The sequence below is a fragment of the Corapipo altera genome, unplaced genomic scaffold (assembly GCF_003945725.1).
Source record: "Corapipo altera isolate COAL_440 unplaced genomic scaffold, ASM394572v1 52b, whole genome shotgun sequence".
Classification (NCBI taxonomy): Eukaryota; Metazoa; Chordata; class Aves; order Passeriformes; family Pipridae; genus Corapipo; species Corapipo altera.
Window position 1 is genome coordinate 1,836,910 of NW_020884922.1, and position 23,788 is coordinate 1,860,697.

Genomic DNA, 23,788 nt, shown 5'->3' on the forward strand with positions numbered 1-23,788 from the left:
TTCAAAGACTTCTATTTTATTTATGAATATTCTTCATTTTTACCATTGTAAATGATTTTTACAAATCATTTATGCATTTCCTTCATTTATGCCTAGTATGTAGGTAAATATATATGCCCATATAATTAAATGACTTTATCAAGCATATTCTTTTTTTAACTGTATTTGTCATCTATTCTGCTGTATCAATATAATGAATGATATAGGTTTTTTCTTCTTGAGGTTAATTCTACCTGTGCCTGCAAAGCACAAACTGTAATTCACTTGAGAAACTTTTGTAATTTCAAATATTTGACATTGAAACACAGGTATTTGCATAAACAGATTCTAGATTAGTTTTTCTTAATTACTGATTTATAAAAAATAGGCATATGATTTGCAGAAGTAGCTTTGTACTTGGATTTTGAAAATTAGAGTCCCAGTCTCCCTGCTGGGAGACCTTTTTGGTTTTTGGCCTTTGTTCTTCACCTTGAATATTATCTTTTCTGTAGTAAGGATAACACCAGAATTGTCTACTAAAGGGAAACATTATTGTTCAAAATCTAGGAAGGCCATAGATGTCAGTTTTGTTTTTTGGGGTGCTTTTGTGTGTGTGTGTGTGAGAAATAACAAAATGAAATTACAAATAACATCATAAAAGCAAAATAGGGGCTTCTGTGCATCTCAACTCCTTCCACATTTAGATTGAAGTAAATATCAAGATCTATTTTCAGTTACTTGGTACAACACACATTTCTGGAAAAATTAAGAGTTCATTTGTAGATTTAATTTGTGTTAATTACTGCTTATTTACTCAATCAGTTTATCAAATAAGTTTAGCCTAAGTGCTGAGGATTTTTTGACATTAAGTAGATATTTGGCTTCTCTATTAAACAATTTTGCAGCACAGAGTTTAATTTCCTTGCCAGTGTGGCAGTATGAAAAGCAGAAAAAACCCCGGCTCTGTGTAAGCGCTGCTCAGCAATAACAAAAACATTTCTATATTACCAACCCTGTGTTCAGCACAAATCTAAAACGTAGCCCCATACCGGCCACTGTGAAGAAAATTAACTCTACCCCAGCCAAAACCAGCACACCTGTGACTTAATATGTTTATGTGTTTGTTATACTCTGGAGATAAAATGGCAGGTGTAACATATCTGAAATATTTGATATTTACATGAAAAAAATGTGAATCCTATAATGAAGGTCAAGGACTGAAAGCCTTGTATAGTAATGAAATTAATTAAATGGTTGCTCTGCCTGCTGCAGTAAACCACACAGATTTCCCTTAATTAAAGAAAGAAAGGAGAGTCATGTCACACTGCAGTGCCATGCAGGCTTGTTCTCTGTGTATCCTTCTGCAGCTTCATGCCTGTAGAGTTCTCTTGTGCCACATTTGTCAGAGTTAGCTTTGTGGTGGAAGATTCAGGGGTCTGTAGAAGCTAACACATATTTTGTGTCACAAAAAAAAAGCTCTCTGATTATGAAGCCACTAGTTACAGTGGTTAAAAAAGGTTAGATAAGTGTGAAAGGTAAGATCTCGTTCTCGGAGAAGCTTCAGTTGATCCTTTCTTTCACAATTTCTTTCTTTACAGCTGTATAATGTGTTGGAATATGGCAAATATAACTTCAGTTCATTGCACTAAGAATAGAGTGCCTGTGATTCTTCTCCTTTCTAATTCTTCGGGTACCTCTTTCACTTCAATTCCTTTCTTCTAGTTTCACCTACTTTCTGACTATTTTTTCATTCATTATTTGTGTCACTGTTTTAAACCAGGAATACCACACTGATTATAGATCTAGGACATATAATACTACCTATGCTACAAACCTATTCTAGGTAAAGAGGCAATGATTCTTGTAAGCCTCATATTTATTTTTTGCCAAGGCTCTAGCTACACGTGTTTTAAATTGTCAGAAAACTGAGATCCTGCATTGATAATATGCACATATGCATAGTCCTTATAATTTGAAAGAGATTTCATCTTAAAATCATGCTATTCAGGTGGTAATTTTGAATTAATTCTTTTCAAGTCTAGCATGGTCTCAGCAGTCACTCCCTTGAGAACTGCTAGAAGGCAACCCTATGTACTAGATGAAAGCAGTTTGTAATCACAGCTGTAAAATGATTTAAAACATTGATCTTGAGTTCAGTTTATTAGTTAATGGCTGCTGAGACCTTGCCAAAAATGAAGCATGGGAAAAGAGCAAAACTACTATTTATATGGTATCTGTCTGTGAAAATCCAGGGTTTCTGTTCTTAAGTCTCAAATGTAGTTATTTATAAATCTCCTTAACCACAGAGGCTTCAAAAACAGAGTAAGATAATAGAATATATAGTTTAAATTTTGTGTGATGTAGCTGTGAACAAGCAAGGTGATAAAGATAATTACAAAAAGTTTACTTCAATTTCTCTGTCCACCCACTTCTCCCATTCTCAGCAATTCGACAGAGTCATGTTAGTTCAATAAAAAGTGATTTGCAGACCCATAGTTGTGCATAGAGGTATAGCTCTTATGTCTGGATAGTTGCAAAATGGTTGCTATATGTATGTGTAATTATGTAATATATGTAGCATACCTATACAAGGAGATAGTATGGGCTGCAGTAGATGAGTAGTGCAGTCTTTGAAAGCTGTCTTGTGTACACCATTGAATAATGATTACAGCTAAAGTACCTGTGTTCACACATTCAAGATGAGTGCTTGTTCATTACTAAAATAACCCATAAATTTCATTCATATTTATTAAATTATTATAATTATTTTCACGGTGTTCGAAGAACACAGTAACATTTTCCATGATTAAAGATGAAATCAGGGTGTGTGTGGTTTTTTTGTTGGGTTTTTTGGGTTTTTTACTGCCTCCTAGAGAGGTCTTTTTATAGTCAATATAATGAAATTTAATTTCAGCAGCATCTATCAGTGTTTGGAAGTAACTGTGATATCCCAGATACAAATTTGATGCTGTCTTGTGAGATGTAACCCAGTGACTATGTCATGTAATTTTTCAGTAACAGTGGGAAAGTAGTCTCACATATGCTCTTATTATGAGGAGCATACTTTAATGGAAGGAGCTACTTACAGAAGCTGAAAAGGTTATTAATTTTTTTCTCACTCAGAATCCTCAAATTTGACTTTTCTTATAGCCACAGAAAAGGTAGGTAAGTGGAATTTAATGTATCATCTAATAAGTTATGAAATTTCTGTTAATAGTAGGCCCCATAACCTGTTACAAAGGCATCTGAAAACTGAATACCTTGTCTATAACTGAACGTACACTTGTCACATAAGATTTTGCTGATCCCTGTTATGCAACGGCAAGGTGTTTGCCCATGGTACAGGTGGTGACTGCATTTCAGCCATGTCATGAGTGTACATTAGGCCTGCAAAAGCAGGCAAGTGCTTTTCATCACTGTGTCTAGCACCCAATTGCTCCATTTAGTTGTCTGGTGGACAAATTTGCAAAAGAGAATTAAACAGTGGGGGGGTTTGGGGCAGTGTTTTTCATGGACTAGGTCTGCAGGTCACACAGCTCACTGGTCTTGTAATTCTAGTACAAATTCAGTGTTAGTCCCAAGTTCAAAGCCGAGAAGAGAATCCAGCATTGTTTCATTCTGCAGGAAGTGTCGATGTGTTGCGTAAGAGTATGTGCATATGGAGAGAAATATAGGACGTGAAAGCACTCCAGTTTGGAAAAATGTCTTATGTTTCTGGAACACTGGTATTTTGTTCTTTGAAACTATTGTTCTTACAGGGAAATAATTAAAGAGTTAGAAAGTTTCGTAAGTACTCAGTTACACTTAGTCTACTTTTTGTTGGTATTTCAAGCAGGTAGAGGACCATGTCCTAACAAGAAAGTTGAAAATTCTATCTTAGATGACCCTTATGTTCTCTGTCCTGTATAAATTGCCTGAATTCCAGTAAGGACAGAGCTCTTGTTGGCAATTTCTAGCTGCTTTACCCTGCTTACTTATTTTCCCATAACTGGTAGAAACTTAGTATCTTTGAAATATTTATCCTGTCGAATTTGATTTATATTGACCAGCCAATGCCTGAATTCCAGTAAGGACAGAGCTCTTGTTGGCAATTTCTAGCTGCTTTACCCTGCTTACTTATTTTCGAAGAACTGGTAGAAACTTAGTATCTTTGAAATATTTATCCTGTCAAATTTGATTTCTATTGACCAGCAAATGCAAAAAGAGTTACAAAACAAGCAAATTAGTTGCATGCATAAGAATAGAGTATAGGCATGCATAAACCTTTTTTCCATAGGAAACCAGGCAAAGAAAGATCTCCACCTTTCGTTTCAATCACTTCCTAATATTTGACAGTGTAGTTATAATAAAACTTAAATTGACCATGAGATACTTACTATAACTGAAATTTCTTGGTTGTTATGGGAAGTGTTAGTAATTCAGTTTTGAAAGCTTTACTTAAGTAATTCTTAAAATTCCTTAAAAGTATGCATGAGATATTTCTGAACCACTATTAAGAACTTTTCCATAAAATTGGAGAAAGGATGAAGCTTTAAATGTAGACGAGTCCAGACAGACTGATGTCTTTATTTGAAGTTTCATCTTAAGTTAAAAAAAGTTTTACTGAGTATAGTATAGCAGGATAGGACCTGTACTTAGCAAAAATGGATGTAATTACTGGGTTTTTTTCTCCTTAAAGTACAGCTAGAACGCTCAATTAGGTTCATGCTAAAATGAACCTAATGCGTTGGAACGCAAAAACCTGGCAAATGTGAGAGAAGTCTGTCTGGTGAGAAATCAATGGATTATCTAAAGTATTTGAATTAGTAGGTCACTATTTCTGCTCAATGAACTGAATGATTATTGTTTATTCATGCCTACTAGGAAATGTATAATGATTAATTTGGGAAGATGAATGAAATTAAAAAGATGCTAAATAGGTTAAGTAAAATATAGAAATTTAAGTCTGTAACACATTTTCCTAGGGTGCCTGAAAATACTGGGATCTTTATGAAAGGGCTTTAGTTCTTGAAAGGATTATTTAAAAGGAAGATGTCAAGGCACAGGTGATTTATTGAAAGTTTTAAATGGCTGGACAATCACATATCTATATCAAAAATGCATTATTCTGAGTTTTTTCAGCTAGTAAAATGTTTGGCTTTTTGTTATAGTGTCATGATTTCTTCAGTTCGCTGTGTGGATTTCGAAACTGTATGAATCTCAGAAACATTAGTAACTCAAAGCCAGTGTAGTATATCAGACATTCTTTCTGTATCAAACATTCAATGCTGAGAGAGAAAAAAATGGTTGTTTATTTTTAGATTATATTTATAAGACTAAGTAACTTTTCAGGTATTTTTATAAGGCAGGATACTAGGCAGAATCCACATTTATCAGAAGTTACTGCAAATCAAAAGGCTGAAATTCTTACTTCATAGTATAAATTGTATTTGGAATGGTAAGTGATATTAAGAAAAAATCAGGCATAGACTTTAGATATGAACACGTATATGTCACATTTCTGTAGTTACTAATATAGTAGCTCAGTAGCTCTTAGTGGCTGTTATTGATTTGTATGAAAGTGTCAGTGCTTTTCTATTTTTGTTCCCAGGACTAAATAGGTATTTTTTGCCAGAAATAGTTCTGCAATCATTAAGAATTTGGTGGGAGAAAATGCTGACGACAGCCAATCCCTAGCCAACACACACTTTCACACAGAAAGATCCTTTCTGGTTGCACAACAATGTTAATATCACACTTGTCTTTGTTTACTGACAGTAGATTAAAAGCCTCTGTATTTTAACACTTACTCTGCTGCTAACTCATCAAATGGCCATGCAAATTTGGTTACTGCACCTCTCTGCTTCCATTTCCTTGGGTACAAAGGACTCGCTCTCGTGGGTTGTCAGGGACTGTGTGGCTCAATTATCATTTTGGTAGATAAAAGTAATGTATTATCTGTACTATTAGTAAAGTAGAAGCAAAAATGCTCAAAGGCTGCAAATACTATTCAGTATACCAGCAAATATATCGCATATTTTTATAAGCTTAAAAGAATTTTCTCCTTTTATTTAAGTTAGTTAAGTTCTGCTCTTATTCTCAAGCATCCTGATGAAGAGTGCAAACTTTAGAAAGTAATTATCAGAGTCTATCCTTGCAAAAAAAATACCAGTTACATGAATAATTCAAATATCAGTCATCCAGATATGGGGAATAACTTCTCTTATGACACTGCAAAAATAAAATGTGAGTATTTCTGAAAGACTTCTGAGGAGTATTGGTGGTTCAGAAAATTGGTAAATACAGGGTTTTGTTTTGCATATAAAGAAACCAATTTATCTTCTGTAAAAAACAAATGTATGCATACATACACATATCTCTGTAGGCCATTTTGTTTTTTCCAAGGTCGTTTGAAGTTTTAATTTTTTTCCTCCACTGCATTTTGATCTCATTTCTAATGCCTTAGACCCTTGATCAGTTCCTTAATAGCTTGCATTTGTTGCAAACACCTTAGTTTTGCTTTTTTTAATAGAAAACCATGTCTAATGCATGAAACTGAATGCATATTAAAGAAATCCCAATGAGTACTTTGACACTATGCAGACCACTTTTCCTTTGTTTTCTTTTTTCCTTTAAATACTGTTAAATAATGTTCATGTGTTTTGCTATCATAGCCTCTTGGTAGCTATGGCTAGTTTGCAACATTTTCCTCAGCTTAGTTCCTTTCTGATGTGTGAGAAGCTGTATGACCGATGAAGTGATGTGGGAAGGAAAGCTTACCCAGCTTGTTGAGGTCATATGACAGACTCAGGTTTCTGCTGTGGATGTCTGTCTGTGGACCTGTCTTGAAGTAGGAGCTCTTTGAGCTTTTGGGGATTACTGAAAGTATGGGTTTGCTTGCAGCAGGATAACCTTTTCCAATCAGAAAGAAGCTGCTGACTTCTTAATGCATCAGGTGTGGGGCAGGAAAAATGAGGTTTTTTGTGCCACAGAGATGAGACATGATAGATCTGTACCACATAGAAATGAGGAATAAGGTATTAGCATTGTATTTTACCTCCCTTCAGTTTAATTGCTAGCCATAAGGAGAGAGAAGGAACTGGAAGAGTGAGGCCAGCACAGAGTACATATTATCACTATGTTATTCTTCAATTCAGTAGTGGAAGATCTCTATCTGTTGTCTTTTTTGCTTTGGTTTATTTTAGGAAATGTCCATTTGTCCAAAATCTTCACACTTCAAAAGTTTTCTTTTCCCTTTTCTGTTCCTTAGATCACTGAGTATTAATAGCCAGAATAGCATCATTTTCCCAAATGTTCTTTTTATTTTCAAAACGTATGTATTTTATGGATCAGACATGTAAAACAACTTGTTCCCCGTAGTCTAAAAAACATAAAGAAGGAGATGTGTATCTAAGAAAGACACCTCTAACTAGGATTTATACCTATGGTTTGGCTTGGTGGCCTCTCCTACAAAGTGAGTAGTTTAATGATTAATTTTGCAATATTGCCACTTTTAACTCCCTCTGTATTTTAATCATAATATGAAATTAATTATGAAAACTGCTCCTTCTGGCAGCTCAATCCGGATTGATCTGATCAGTCCTTTTCAAAAAGTCTCTTCATTACTAATGTGTTCTGAAACTGATGATGAGTGTGGCAGCTTCTGCAATTTATGTGTATATGTTTGCAAAAATACCAGTTATGGGTATCCCAGATATATGGTACTGGAAGATGAGAGTAGAAATATTTTATGTTCTGTACACTAGTTTTCTTAAAACTTCTACTTGTACAACCTGAAGCAGCACCCCCTGCATTGTGTTGGTTTGGGTTTCCCCCTTTCATAAATTTCCAAGTGTTTCATACAAATCTTATTTTCTATCTAGTGGTTGCTGACTGGCATCTAGCTTCAACACAAGGCAGATTACAGTGCCAGGAAATGTCTTGAGGTTTTCAATTCAGTAGTAGCTAAGTAGCATAATTATTTTAGGAAATTAACCTTCTTACCGAGACAGATGGAGCTGATCCAGTCTACATGTCTGCTATAGAGGACTAGCCAAACACACATGGTAACCACACCTGACAGGCTCTTAGCAAGTGTCATCTACTGATGTCCTCGCCCAACAGGGAATTAAGCTATTGTTCTGTCCCAGCATCCCTTCAGGCAAAACTCTGGGATTTACCAAGGCAGGGAAAAAATTAACAGAAGACTTCTTTCTTCTGTTCTCTTTAGGAGTTACTTTTATGCTTGTTTCTTCTTTCCCCTATGTGACACACTTCTTATTTCTTTTCTATTTTCCATGATTTCTGGTTGAATAGTTACTTATCTCTTTGTTGGGTTTTGAGACTTTCTTCTTTTTTTTTTTGTCTTTTGGTTGAGCATGAGGGGTTACAGTGAGGCTATTTACTATCATGGATATTCCTGGAATTTTTATCAGCTCTGCAGGTTTCAGTTACACATATGAAGAGAAACAAGTGGTACTTCAGTCAGCAAATTTTATTTTTAATTCAGATTGTTGTTTCTGGCTACTCCCCTAAATGAGAGAGTATTAGCAGAGTGTTTTCCTCCAGATAAAACATAGAATATTGGAACAAAACCTAGCTTTAAATCCCACTCATGAGGGATGTACTTGATATAGGATGTTGACAGTCCTTGCTGAATGCATTATAGAATGTGTTGGTTTCCATTGAATTTATCTATTCATCCTGACCTGAAGCATCCTACCTGTGAAATTTCCAGAGTCTCCCAGTGACTTTGTATAATTTTCTCACCCTTATCCACACTTGTGATCTAGAGTTCTGTGCTTCAAAAACTCTTTTATTTTAATATTTCTTGGTACTCAAGCTGTTCCTAATTCATACCTTGTAGTATGTGTAGTGTAGGGCCTGCCTACAAAGATGGTGTGAACTGAGGTAGAGTAAGAAGTTAAAGCAGAGCAGCTATTCTTCACTGAATGTCTGTTTTAACTGAATCCATTCCTACTGTGGAGGGAAGACTTATTTCATGGCATAAGTGTCCATGTGAGAAGATATTATGAAACAGTTACAACATACTGCTTTTCCATACGAACAATTTACATGTTTGTCTCTCCAGCATAACTGATAACAAACAATCATGAAATGTCACGGATTTTACATTCTCACGAGCCAGTTTTCATTCCTTATCCTTCTAAGATATCCATAATTGGAGCCAGGAATATCTGAGAGGATTTTTTCTAGAATAATAATCAAATCTAGTCTTGACAGGGAAAGTGTCACAAATTCATTCTTCCTGTGGCATTAACACTGCACACTCTTGACAGAAATTCACCTCTTAGATGTTTCAGTTTTAAATCTCTGCATGTTTCATTGCATGATTAAACTGACTGATGACTCAGTGATGAATATCAAGGAGCTTATATTTTTGCTCACCTGAGTTCAGTTGATAGCATAATTTTGTTTGAAGAATTTTTCTGTAATTTGCATGCTACAGATTTCTTTTAGCTCTATAATTGATAGACATAAATAGTCATACCTGTGCTGATCTCGATTTAGTTTAAATTTAAGTCATGAAGATCTCATAATTTATTCCTTCAGTTTTGTCAGTTCAAACAACATGTAGGCCAAATCTAGAAATGTTTAAGAAACTGACAATAATTTGGTGGGTATCCCAAAACATAAGGAGAAGAATATTCAGTAGAAGATGTCAGAAGGAACTATGCACCACTCAGTCTTCTTGTAAAGTTATAGTATGCTCATATTCAATTTAATGCTTCGGTTATGTAAAATATTTTCATGTTATGAAATAATTCACAATTTAAGAAAATTTCTCTTTTTACTAGAAAAAATTGAATTTTACCAAAATATTTCATACCTTTAATCTTGACAAAGTAAGAAAATGGTTTAATTTTTATGCCTTTTTTTGAAACATAGTCAAATTTCTTAATGGAATTTTTTTTAGGAAACAAAGACTGTAATTTAATATGGACTGTCTTTCACTTCTTACAATTTTAGAAAGGTGAAACCTTTAGATGACACTGGCAGTGAAGTATGTGAAAACCTCCGGGATTTCTGTTCCATCACCAAAGAGGTTATCACACTTTGCAAATTTTCTTGATTTGTTTAGGGCAAACATTCTTCATAATATTTTTGTAGCAGTTTATATTAAAAAAGTTTAAGCCTTTAATTTCATTGCATTGTATTGCATTTCTCACGAGGCTTAACCAATACAGTTGTATTGCCAGGTTTAAAACCAGTAATAGAGACATTATTATCATGTCCACAGTGAGATATACAAAGTGAGAAAAAAAATCTCTTCTAGAATTTTAAATAAATAATCTTTTTCTTTGCTCATCAGTAAGTATATTATTTAGTTAGATATTCTTTTTGTAACTGAGTTTTGTTATTTGCATTAGAATCTCGTCCTTTGTCACTTCCTGTGAAAACCATGTTGAACTCATCTGAAAGTTGCAGAAGTCCTGAGGAAAGAATGAAGGAATTTATTGGAATAGTGTGGAATGCAGTTAAGTGCCTTACACTTCAGGTAAGATGAAAAGGAAGCGAAAAAAAAACTATGTCTTTCCAAACTTTATGATACTTTTTATGCATCCTAGTGCTTTTTATTAGAGGGTTTTTAAAGGAGCTCTTAGTTTTATTGTCTTATTTCAGTAGTTTCAAAGTCTGAGAGAATGAAAAATAAAGTACAGATTTTGGATAAATTAAGCAAAGAATGCTTTAGATTTAGAATATTGGGTTTTGAAATACTTTGTTGTATTCAAGGGAAAGATTCTTAAAAAAAAAAATGAAGAAAAATTGCTTGTCACACTTTTCTGTATTATAAGCATAAATATACACCTTTGTATCTGTAGTTAGATTTGAGGATTGCCTTTTCTAAAAATATTTGAGGAAAACATATACAGTAAATACTTTCTTAGGGTGTATGATACAATATGCTCTTATACAGTGGAGGCTCAGCAGCTTACTTGTCTACCTTGTCAAAAAGGACAAGGCTGCTTGGCTTAAAGCATTTTGTTTTGTACTGCTCTAGGTGGTGGTTGCTGATCAGTAAGAGCAGGCTATTCATGTAGCAGTATTGATGCTGTGTTAGAAGTCCAGTGTTAAGATTGTGTGAACAAATATTAGATCGCTTAGAAATGATCAGTACTTATCAAGTGCTTGCTGGGAAATAACCCTAATTCACAACTACTATAACCTGTGCCGTTTGAACCATGCATTCTGTGGGTTTGGTATTTTATGGTACACCAGTATATAGTACCAAAACTAGCTTTGTTTAAAAAAGAAAAAAAATCACAAGAAACCCCAACATTATAGAAAGTAATCACTGAATGCCTGTTCCTTCTTCCTACCAAGAAATATATTTTATTTATTTATATACAGGCTCGTCCCAGAACCTGTATCTGTGTTACTTTTCTTTCATGTAGAAAGGACTTACTATTCACAATGTTAGGAAGTTTGAAAGTTCAAGTTTTGCCTGAGCAAGAACTTGAGACTTGTGACCTGGTTGCAGAACATCATGAAGTTGAGGAGGTGCTTCCTATTAACTCTGTTTAGTTTTCAGCCATATCTTTCATCATTGTTTCATGAGTGTTTTGCTTGTTTTCCTTTCTTTTTAATGTTATCACCACTGTAGATTAAAATGTCTAGATAAGAGGGATAATTTGTAAGCTATTTGAAGAAAACAGTGTATTTTTGTTAAGTGTTTGGGTGGTACCTAACGCAATGAGACTTAGAGTTTGAGTCATTATAAAAATAATAACATAATGAAGATGAAGAAGAGTTGGATCCTTTATGAATACGGAAAATTGAATCAGGACTAAGAGCCTCTGCTCATACTTTTTTCATGGTATGTTTTTTTGAGAGAGACCAGAAAAGTGAATTTGTTTTGAAGAATAGTTAAGATAACAGCCAGCTAAAAATGAAGTTTGGTTGTTACTAGATAGAAAAAAAAGAAAGGTAGTGGGTTTTTTTGTGGAGATGAAAGCTGGTGGCAGTGATAGGCGCAGGTTTTCTCAGTGAGTAATTCATTAATATGTTTCTGCTCTGACCTAATATGTTCACAAATTAGAGCTAATACTGGCAGAGGGTTTTTTGTATTGGGTACTTCTTCTAGTATTTGAGGTTCTAGATTTATTTACTTTTTAAGGATATTTTAGTAGAGTACTCGTGCTTTCTATTTTCATCATTATAACTATGAAATTATATTTTTAGTTTTTATGTATGCTGAAATTAAACACCCTTATGAATTGATACAGTACCTTACACACCTCTAGTGTGTTTCACCCTTGTGCTTTGATTGTACTTGGTAAAGAATTTACCAGTATCTTGCCAGAAAGATACTGCATGTTATCAGTGAAAAGTTTCAAGACTCCACGGAAACCTTACAGGAAAAGTTCAAGAATGTACTTCCACACAAATATGCAGTAGTTCTTAGTAAAATATGAAGGATTTATAGATATGCTTGCTGTTCTTTTTACTACTGCTAGTAGTCCCTACATCTATTTTATTTAAATATGTTTTTCAAGACACAAATGCCACTTATATAGCTTGTTTCCTTCAATACCAGCCTAAATGGGAAATTTGTGCAAGGCGATATTTAGAGGATAAGAAGATGAGGGTTATGACTGTTTTTCAATTCAACTTTATTAAACATAATGTGCATATTATTAAACACTTAGAAGTATATTTATAGGTTAAATTCGTATAGTTTTTCTGTATTTTATTACTATTTGGCATGTAAAAGGCAAATCTGTAGAATAATTTGTCTGGTTAAATGCTGGAGCACTTAGACTCTGTGGGGTTTTTTTTAAAGCTAATTTTTATGTTCCTGGATATTTTAGTAGTATCATTGTAGAACAGAAAAGTCTGTAGTTGTCATCAGATAAAACTGAACTTCATAACTTAAAATCATCAAAGGATTATTCTTTTAGTAGAAGTTTGAGTAAGTAAATGAGTTTGGAACCAAAGTAACTAGAAAGTTTATTTTGGATCCAAAGCTGGTACTTGCTTAGCCCTAGCCCTGGCTTGCTCTTGATAGAATATTACATAAAGATTTTGTGCATTGGAGTTGTGGTAAGCTATTAGTATGTAAGTTAGAAGACTTTCATACTTAACTATAAAAAATTGTTTTATTATTTAGTCGTTGTAGGATTTTATATGCAGCCTTGAAGTCTTTTTGGCAGTTATACTGTGTAGGAGAATAATACTCATTTTTCACATGTTCTTCATACTAATAGTTGCTAAAATTGTGAAGCAGTATAAACACAATTAATTTTAATTGGCTGTTAATGCTGAATTCCAGTGAGAACAATGAAGGATCTGTATTAAAAGTAAATGAATTAATGAGTAATGTTGCAATGAATGCCAACTAAATAAGAGTGTAATTGTTACTTATAAAACTTAGATATACCACATGCTTTTAAATTCCCCTGAATTTATTTGAAAAAAAAAAAGTCTGTTTCCTGAAATTATTGAAAATAGTATTTTCTTTAAAACATATAACTTGTACAAAATTTTTGTCAGAGTGAAGGATTGAAAGGCCAGAAAGGGAAGGATGGAATTGACAACAGTTCCTGTTCTTCAAACAGTGTCTTTAGCCAGGGCTCAGAAGGAGATTCTGTGACTTGTAACTTAGCAGTAACAGCTCACAGCAGTTATTCAGCAGTTATGAGATAGGATGATTTCTTAAGTTGATTACTTACCACAAACCAACAAAAAATTGAGTTTTCCATAACTAAATAAAACCTTCTCAAAAGGTTTGAAACTTTTCTTAGAAAAAACAAGGAATACTATGTAGTACAAAGACACTGTGTTTTAAGTGGTCAAAGAAAATGCAGCTGATCCATATTATACTCATTTTTATGTACAGGTAACCTGCTCACTTAGTTCTCTTACTCATGTGTTCTGCTTTCCATTTATATAATTTTTACTTTCTGTATAACTTCAAAACACAAATTTCTGTCCTGCTTTTTAAAATTCTGATAAATGGTGAGTCTCTGGCTCAACTGTGAATGGTCTAAATGGGTAGAACTAATTTGGATGTCAGAGTCTGAACTATGCTCTTATAACGCTGAGCGCACCAGAACCCCTACATGAGACGTGTAACGGTAGTTCTCGGCACTTTTGGGAGTCATTGCAAGATGATATTCTGTACTTGAAAGTCCCAGAAAAACACATTAGCCTTCCTGCCAAGAGCATATGTGGGATGATGAGGAGAGAGGCAACTTCTCAGGAGAGACACCCTTATACAAGTGTCACCTTGTAGAAAATCTTTGGTGCCTCTAATTGTTTTATGTAACTATAAAATGTGGGTTATGGAAGGGAATCTCCTTATGGTATCACTACCGTGAAAGGCTGTAAAGACTCATGTACAACCTCTCCCTCTTTGTTGCACTTGTGCAGGATAACTGTTGCACGTCACTTGTTTTGTTTCCCTTCCACCCACTCTGCTCAGGAAGATCTAATTCTTCAGCAGTGTTTATATCAGTGTTCTCTCTAATGAGCAACATTCTCTTTTTATAAAATATGAATTAAAAATACTCAATTTTTTCAGTAACTTAATACTTTTCTCTTTATACAAAAGTCTTAAAGTCATTGGACTTTTTTAGGCTCATATATTAATAGAAGCATAGAGCAATATGCTTTGCGTAACTTTTAAAAACTAGAAGGGAAAATACTGCTTACTTCGTTGGCTTATCATTAGTGTATGTTATTTAGCATGTATAGGCCTTGACATAATAGAAAAGAAAAGAGGGGATGATCCTGTTTCAAGAATTTGTAATAATTCCTTCTCTTTAACACATGAATGTGTTCAGTATTGGCAAACGAACATGTTGCTACCAAAACTGAAATAAGATCCTTGAAACAGAAAGGATGTTGCCATGGAAAAATGAAGTAACACTCAGTGCAGCTGCGAAGCATTAATGACTAGGATATTTTTTTAAAAGATCATTTGTGTTTGGTGTGGCTTGGAGGGTCCCAACCAGATGGTTTCCATGAACAGGATCTGACCCCCAGCTTGAGGACTTCTTACTGGCAGATTACTTCATTTTCTTTCCCTTGGATTGTCAGATCCTTACATTAATGCAAGATTTACTGCTGTAGATTTATATTCAGTTACATAAATCAGTCACATCTTACATTAAATTCACAATTTTAGGCACACAATTTAACAGTTATTTAAAAAGTGTAAAAAGATTTATATGATAGCTTTAATATATGCTATTAATGTAGTTTAATTTTAAGAATTTGGATTACATATATTTTAAAACACTTTCCGATTGGTGAAGCAATCTGTAGCTCACATTCTCGCATTTGTCCAACATATAATTCCATTATTTTAGGTGTACTCTTCATTCCTTTACTGGAATTTGTAAATAGAGAGATCTCCTGATTCAGTAGGATAAATGTACACAAATTCCATTGAAGTTGATAATTGTGCATAAGCAGAATCTGCCTCTGAGAAGTTTAACAGGTGCTATTCAATTTTGCATTTTTTGGGTCCTTTTGCATACAAGTTGGAAATTTCTTGTGTGATCATAATAATTGCATAATTTTCTCTAAAATGTGGAATTTTGCAACTTGGCAAAGTTCAATAGCAGTGTTCACTCTATCACTTACTACATGGGTGAAACATCGAAAGGAAAATAGAATAAATTTGGCATTATTTACATGGAGGCTAAAGACAAAAAACGGTGAGATAACCCTCCTGCTGAGTCATTCAGAGTGGACATCCTTGCTTGCTTAAGCCTCTGATGGAGCTTAGGTGCAGCTAGGTCTGATCTTAGTCTCAAACCTGGATGACAGTTTATATCTGATGGAAAAATACAAAGAGTAAGGAAGTCCTCCCACCGAGTCACAACTTTCAGAGTAGACCCCCTTGCTTTCTAAGTGTCCTGATGGAACTGAGGTGCAGCTTGGTGTAATCTTAGACCATTGTCAAAGTCTGAGACTATGTCTAAAGGAATTAACTACATGGATTTCATTAGTATTAATTTAACATGCTATCAGCAGCTTGCTGAGGATCTGTTGCAAATAAGGGATCTCTGTGCCTTGGGTACAGAAGGATCTTTCAGTCTCAGATCAAACACTCAAACACTGGGAGGCATCCCAGCCCAAGGGGAGAGTGTGCAGTCCAGTTGCAATTTCAAGAAAACTTGACCTCATCCAGAGATCTGTTGTTTGTAGATGTCCCAGTTCAAGGAGACATCACTGCTGTGCAGCCATGCTTCCTGGCAGGGAGAGCTCAGAGGAGGTTCACTTAGTCTGCCGTTTTTTATGGGATAAAGTGATTGGCTCATAGTCAAATGGCATACAGTGGGAAGGGTGTGCAAGAGACTCCTTATGCACAGCTTTCTTTGTTCCTTGATAACTGAGTCTTGGGAAAAACACCTGCTATTCAAGTGTTAATCGTGTGAGCAGCTTTCCAGGCATCCATGCTCACTGGGTCACTCTGCCCTTTGTGGGTTTCCTGGAGGAGTTCTTGACCCATCTGCAGAGACCTTTACCTCTTTTGGAGCTTGTACTGAGCTACTGCTGGTCTAGTTAAGGAGGTTGAATGCATATATACCACATATGGAGGGCCTGATGCTATTATGTAAAGCCCACCAAAACTCGTGGCCCAACCCCCATTCAATTGTTTGAAAATAAATGACAAAGAGCTGCTTGTGTAAAAAAGGAATTTTCATCAGGAGTTTAAAGGAGTGAAACTGTTGTGATTCTACTTCAGTATTCTTGATATGGCAAGGTAAAATAAAACAAAAGTAATCTGTAGAACTTTTCTTTAGTACAAAGCTGTACTGTAAATGAAGTGCAAAAGCTCTATACCAAGTACTGAGATCTCTTCTCAAGAGTGCTTTGTAAAATGTGTGCTGTAGATCCTGCTGCTGGTAATGTGACAAAGTATAGTATCTCTTCAAGTTGGTGAAATTTTTGGATTTTTACTGCCACATGGTTTGTATATCCTGGCAGCATTTGATGTTAATCATCATGGAGATAGATATAGATATAGATATATGTATGTGTGTATATATATACATATATATATATATATATATATATATGAAAAATGGATGATTTTTTTATAAATTGTTTACTCAGCAAATGCATAGATAAAACAATACTTATACTGATCATAAGTTCTTTTGTCATCGATTTATCGTTATACCACAATGGCTTGACCTGCAACCTATTACTAATAGACCAGAAAATCATCTAATGTGTCACCATAAAAATCTTTGCAAATTGACACAATGACTAATTTACCATTTAAAAGTCCAAATCTATTACATCTGTAACAATACACCCTGAATTTTCATCCAGTATAAATAAAGTATACTCTGCAACCTTGGATCAATAAACTACTTATCAAAGATGTAATTAACTTCATTTTACAACTCAAACAGTTCTAAAACCAGAAACAAACACAGACTTCATGTAACAATGTATTTATTTTTGCAAAATTCTAGTTATATTTTTTCGCAGTGAATTCTTGTCAGTTTGTCTAAGCAAAAGAGCACAAAAATGCTGAAATAAAGATGAATATCTGTGTTCTCCTCAGTAGACTGGCAAAGTGCTTATGGTGCTGGGGAATTCAGCTCTATTGCAAATCACTGTTGTGGTCTTAAGGACCTAATATCCTTCAGGGGAGAGTATGAAGTACAAACCTTGGTTATGGCTTTTAAGCTGTGCTGTCTTTAATGATGTCAAATTAAAAGACTGTTATGTAAGTTTACAGCAAATAAATGTTTTAATCACAGCTACAAATAACATCTTGTCCAACATTTTGTATGCTAGACTTTTCCAAGCAATGCGAAGAAATGAACTGACTCATAGCTTGTATTTGCTTAACAAAGCATTCAAGTGTGCAGGCTGTTAGTGCTATTTGAAATCCAGGTGACGGAATGGTATTTGCAAGAGCCAAGGAAGACTAACAGCCTGCAGCTTACACCAGCTCTCAGTGAAGAAGTTGTAATGAGTTGAGTTCTTGGTTTGGGCTCACTCAGCCTTGCTAGAAACTCATAAGAAGGTGTCAAAATGGTCAGAAATGCTCCAGGGTAAAAATATTGCTTGAAAATATAGAATAGAAAAATACTATTTCATATAAAAACGTATATGCTACTTCTCATTTGCAATGAAAACAGGACAAAAGCTGTATAAACTTTACCAACTTTATTAGTTTCTCTTTCTCTTTGTGTACGTATGCACCTCTCCATTTGTTTAAAAGTCAGTTTTTCACTAAAGTTTGTATTTTTCCTGGTTTATCTAATGATTAGCCTTTTTGTATATGCTCATTATTGTTGTCTGTTAAGTAAAGACAGAATTTTCCCTGAAACAGTTCTGTATAAAAAGTAACAGCATATCGAATGTTGACTAGTTCCAGAGACTTAGCTATTGCTAACAAAAGCTAATGAACTGCTAAAAGAGGAGGACTTTCAGCTTTATTGTGAGAACATTTTCTTACTCAATTGCACTTGTAAAAAGCTGTTGAAATGTAGATATATGTATGTTCCCTTTATATGGCAGCACCTTTCTGATTAATTTACAGAGCAAAGTCATCCTTCTTCTCCCTTCCATAATCATAATTTACAAGAATATATTGTTTTCCAACATTTTGTGTCATCTTTCCTCTTAATTCAACTAAAAGTTAAGACTATTCTCAATCAGTTGTGATGGATGAATAACTTCAGATTTTGTACCAAGATGAATACTCTCCAGTGGTGGGGGGAAATAATCTGTTTCTGAGGATCTTTCTTGGCTTTGTTTTTTCAGCTTGAAGTGCAATCTTGTTGTGTATTCCTTCCAAATGATAGCCTGCCTTCTCCAAGTACTATTGTATCAGGTGACATTCCTGGGACTGTGCGAAGCTGGTACCATGGGCAGGCCAATATGCCTGGCACACTTGTCGTCTGCTTGCCCCAGATAAAGGTTATGAGTGCTGGACACAAACACATGGAACCATTGCAAGAAATCCCATTTGTTGTGCTGAGACCCATCCTGGAAGAAGGTAGTGTGATAAACTCAAAAAAAGCTTACTCTTTAATTTCCATTTTTTACTGTTATGAAAATTATCTTCATTTTATTTTGAAAAATTCTGATTTTGTACTACCTTTGTAGCAGTATGTTATGTAATATTTATGTCTAGAAATAGTAATCACAAGGTTTGCCCCATGGAAATCGACATGAAACTCATCATCAAAGAGCTACTTCTGTGATATGTTTGGTATGTTTGAAGCTAAAAACTTCAGAAGTGCAATCTTTACCCTTGTTGGTTTTGCCATTCAAGTTGTTTCGTAGCCACTAACAATGATTCTGACACAGCAGGAGGCAGCAGTAAATTCTGAATTCCAGGACAGAATGGAGACAGGTTAGGAAAAAATTCTCATCCCACCAAGGTCTTGGATCTGAAATTCAGACTGGACATTAGTAAAAGATTGTTCACTGAGAGCTCCACAGGAAAGTGGTTGTGGCACCAAGCCTTTTAGACTTCAGGATGCATTTGGACAATGCTTTCAGTCATATGATTTAATCTTAGGTAGTCCTGTGAAGAGCAGGGAGTTTCACCTTTTGGGTCCCTTCCAATGTGAGATATTCTATGGTTCAGTGTAAGATGAGAAAATAAATTCATAAATATAACAGACTGTCAAAAGAAAATAATGAGACTTTAATGGTCATCATAATAGGCAACAGTTGTGTTCTGTGTTGTATCTTATGGATTGTAGCAAGGTTTTTGTAGAGATTTGAAGAAAAAAATTGTGAAGGTTGAGAAAAAGTACAGTAGTTCTTATTTGAAAAGCTAATCTTTGATAGGGACTTGAATTGTAGACCAGTTTGAGGAAAGAATCAGCCTTTAACATTCTGAACATTTCAAACTATGTTGTTTAGAAAGAATTGTTGCTGTTTTGTGTATTCATTCTAAAATGAAGAGGGGGGATGCAGTAATTGTTCCACTGGTTTTGTGACAGCATTTTCTGGGAAAATTATGCTGTTTTCTGCATACTTGTTGCTGAAATATAAACAATATAAGGGGTATGCTGTGAAATATAAACAATATAAGGGGTATGCTGTAAAAATTAAGTCAAAAGCACATTCAAAAACTAGTCCTGCTCCTGCCATCTGAAATTTATTTGGATTTATAACACTGTCTTCTCCTTTTATTCTGCCATTTATATTGGACCCTTCTCCTCCTTTCTGTATTTTTCCTTAACTCACAGCAGCAGAAATAAAAGTGTCGTTTTTAATATTGAAAGTCATATTAGAGATGCTGCCATATGAAAATTTAAAAAAAAAAAAGTAAAAAAGAGGGAGAGAAAGGTATATGTGTTTTTCCTAATAACTTTCAGTAGGAATGATCTAATTTGCTAAGCATAATGACAGATAGAAGAAAAATTGAACCAGAGTCTTTTTTTCATTTTAAACTGATGATGTAATTTAAACCATTTATGAAAGTAAGAAGTCATTTGAATTTTGTCAGACCAAGATTTGAAGGAAAGATCCTAGTGAGAGAAAAGAATCCCCCTGTTTAGGATAAAGCCTATAGTAAGGAATTTATTTGTGTGTGGCTTTGTGCTCTGGGAATAATGCCAAACAGAAGTTCTCACAATCTAGATATTTTTGATTCTCTAATGGAACCATTGCCTTCTCCTATGCCAAAACTCCCTCTTAGACAGATTATTAAAAAATTTTTTAAAAGCATTAAAGTCACTTCCTTTGCTCCTTTCCTTGTAGAGGTAAATAATTTTAATGGACTTTTATCGTAAGAGTCTCTTAATTTGTTTTCTGTCTTTGAACAAGACTTCAGGGACATACCGTCATTTTTAAGACATGTTACCATCTCTCTGAAATTGTATTTATTCAACGTTGCTTTTCCTGGTAACTATTTTTTGAATCATTCCTTCTTATATAAAAAATATATAAGTAAAAGGCTTGTTCAGAAGGATACATTGTTACTTTTAAGAAAGCAGTGTGCTCACTTATGTATTTTTCTTATTACATGAAAAACTAAAAAAGGAGGAAAAGAGAGCATAGTCGTACTCTCATTTGGGGATATTTCAGCCCACTCACTGATACTTATTGACCCCAAGATGTCAACTTACTGTAAAAATAGTTTATACATTATCCCACAATCAGGTCTTTGTATTTTTATTTTTTTTTTCAGAATTCTGATAAATTTCTTTTCTAGGGTAATTGTAGTTTATAGGAATGTTTAAAAGAATGTTTTAAGTATAGCACTTTAATTCAGAAACATAATATAGGTCAGTCATACTGAGCAACTAAGTAATCCATAAATTGATTTATCTATGTAAAGAATGAGATATTTCTTTGCACTTCTGTGCAAAGGGGATCCAAGGTGAGATTGTCCAACACCTTGCTCAGTCACTTCTTGAAAGCCTGCACATCCCTAGGGGGGTTGTTCCAGCGAATGATTGTTCTTACTGTAAATACTTTCGTATATCAAGATAAAACCTCTCCCAGTGCAACTTTTACCTGTTCCCCTCTTGCCTGTCTTCTCTGTTTTGGCACTTTGTGAAGAGCAGGGCCCTCTGTCCTGGGAGTGTTTGCATATCTTTTTTTAAACATTGCATGTCACATGAGAATGAGTGCATTGGAAATCCATGTGAAGACCAGTGTGAGTACAGAAAGGGAAATGAGGACAGAGTAGTCAGGATGCTTTTTGAAGATTCCAAAAGATACCATTAGCAAGTCTGGGAATAGATCCTAGAGCATATGCATGATAAAGCTTTCATGATCGCTCTCATACCATTACTAATTTTAAACAAGCAAAATTTCTCTTTTGTAGAACTGTCAACCTTCCATACACAACATTGTGTACAACTGCCACTTCTGCGGTCTGGTTTTTAAAATAAAGAGAAGTGCCATTAAAAAATGAGAGCAAACACATAATTTTTAGTAGTTAGGTACGTTTATCGATGTTATATGTCATGCATATGTAAAGTCTTATTATGAGCATTAGCGATTAACTCCAGCAAAGAAACAAAGTGCATCAGTAAGTACCAGAGAAAGTGCTTGTACATAGCAAAATTCTTTATTTATATATTGGAAAAATAACTCAAACACTCTATAGTAAGGGTGTCTTGCTAAACAATTGCAAATAGCAGACAAGTGATGAATGCTAGTTGTATGAAAATTGTCTGATAATTGGGTTAGTCAGTTATCTATGCCAAATATCTAAAAGTGGTATTTATAAATTTAAGAAGTTATAAAAGCAGTTGAAATAGCTTAATAAATAAATTTTTGAATACAAATCAGTGATAATGCTCTAAGAAATTAAAAATAAGGATTTATGATAGCAGTGGATCAGGAGTTAATCAGAATCTTCAACCATAGCAGGGGTCTTTCATGTGTATATTTTATAATCTTGTCATAAGAGATAAGGAGTGTGCTCTGGTTCCACTGAAGGCATTGCCAGGTTTAATTATATTTCACAGTAAATGAATCTCATCAATTAGATGACAAAATAATAGTATACATGGATGGGAAGGTTAGATGTAGAGAAAATATCTACCAACTGTGGCACTGACTTTTCCTTCGTTCCTGTCAGTAAATCATTCTTGCAGTTTTAGAAAAATCCTACAAGCGATGTTGCTTTTGATGTGTAGACCCTTTGAATTAGTTTTTTTTATCGTTTCACAAAACAAATTTACAAATGAGTTTAAGTTTTTTTACAAACAAATAAGACATAGGTACAACAACAAAACAAGGATTTTTCAAGTGGGCAGTTCCAGTATAATGTTAGAATGGGCACATAATGTATATGGAGCTGAAGAAGAGGTAATTAACGACATTAGGGGGAATTTTTTGGTTGTAAATTCACCATATCTTTACTACAGCGGTTTTTTTCAACATACTGTGGTTTCATTGATAAAATTTTATTGGCCTTTTCCTTTTCAGGTAGATAGTGTATGCAGCCTAGTAGAGCTAACATTCAGTTTTTTCCTTAGATATTCTTTCTTTCTAATCCATGAAATATAAACTATGTGAATTTACTGTGGTGGTCACAGAGAAAAACAAAGTTCATGAGTAGTAATTAGAAACATGTCATCAGGGTTGACTTTGCATTTGAATTTTTTCCATCTATTACAATTAATATTTTGTATTTCTTGGCTGACAGAACTTGGAAAAAACCACAAATTAACTGCCTCAAAACTTTTAATCTGAAAACTTTCCAAAATATTTTCAAGTTACTTTGAGCTGAATTCTTCAGAATGTAATAGCTTCAAAATAAACTACTGAAGTGTTCAGTTTGTGGTTAGGGTGAGACACACAGACTTTTCTCATATATACTCCTGACCATATAAATTTATTGCTGATGCCACCTATGGAAGAAACAATAAAATACATAAATAAACAATAAAATAAAATAAAAGTCTTACTAAAATAATATGGCAAAAAGATGTTGGAATCCAGCTTTATTTTAATTTCAAAACTCTTCTAATTTCTTTAAATAATCACAGTTAACAGTTTGTCCTATTTCTTAGTGTTCTGATTTCTCAGCAGGACAGTATTCACTGTAGGCCACACCAGGAAACAAACACACTCTTCATATATTGTTTAAAAACACTGTTTTGAATTTCTACTGTCCTGTGAGACTCCAATGGGCCCATTCCAGTGCGTATTTGTATTTGTCTGCCATTTTCTCCTCTGATTCTCAAGACCAGCTCCCATGCTTCTGGAGTATTAGACTGATTTGGACTCATGTCTTCAGGCTCAAATCTTGAAAAAAAACCCCTCATATCCAATAACTTTCTGAATTGTCATATAGGAAGAATTTTGTCCTCTTCGTCCAGATGAATGTTTTTTGTGCAAAGAGAAGACTGTT

The 23,788-nt window shown here is 34.4% G+C and overlaps 1 protein-coding gene across 4 annotated transcripts in view; it reads left to right on the top strand.

The window, feature by feature from the left end:
- VPS13B (vacuolar protein sorting 13 homolog B) overlaps window positions 1-23,788 on the top strand; it is a 426,536-nt gene that overhangs the window by 194,857 nt on the left and 207,891 nt on the right. For all 4 annotated transcript variants that reach the window (XM_027657093.1, XM_027657096.1, XM_027657095.1 and 1 more), the window contains exons 22-23: window positions 10,350-10,477; window positions 18,721-18,955. In XM_027657093.1, the coding sequence (XP_027512894.1) occupies window positions 10,350-10,477; window positions 18,721-18,955 (363 nt within the window). The remainder of the gene's footprint in view (window positions 1-10,349; window positions 10,478-18,720; window positions 18,956-23,788) is intronic.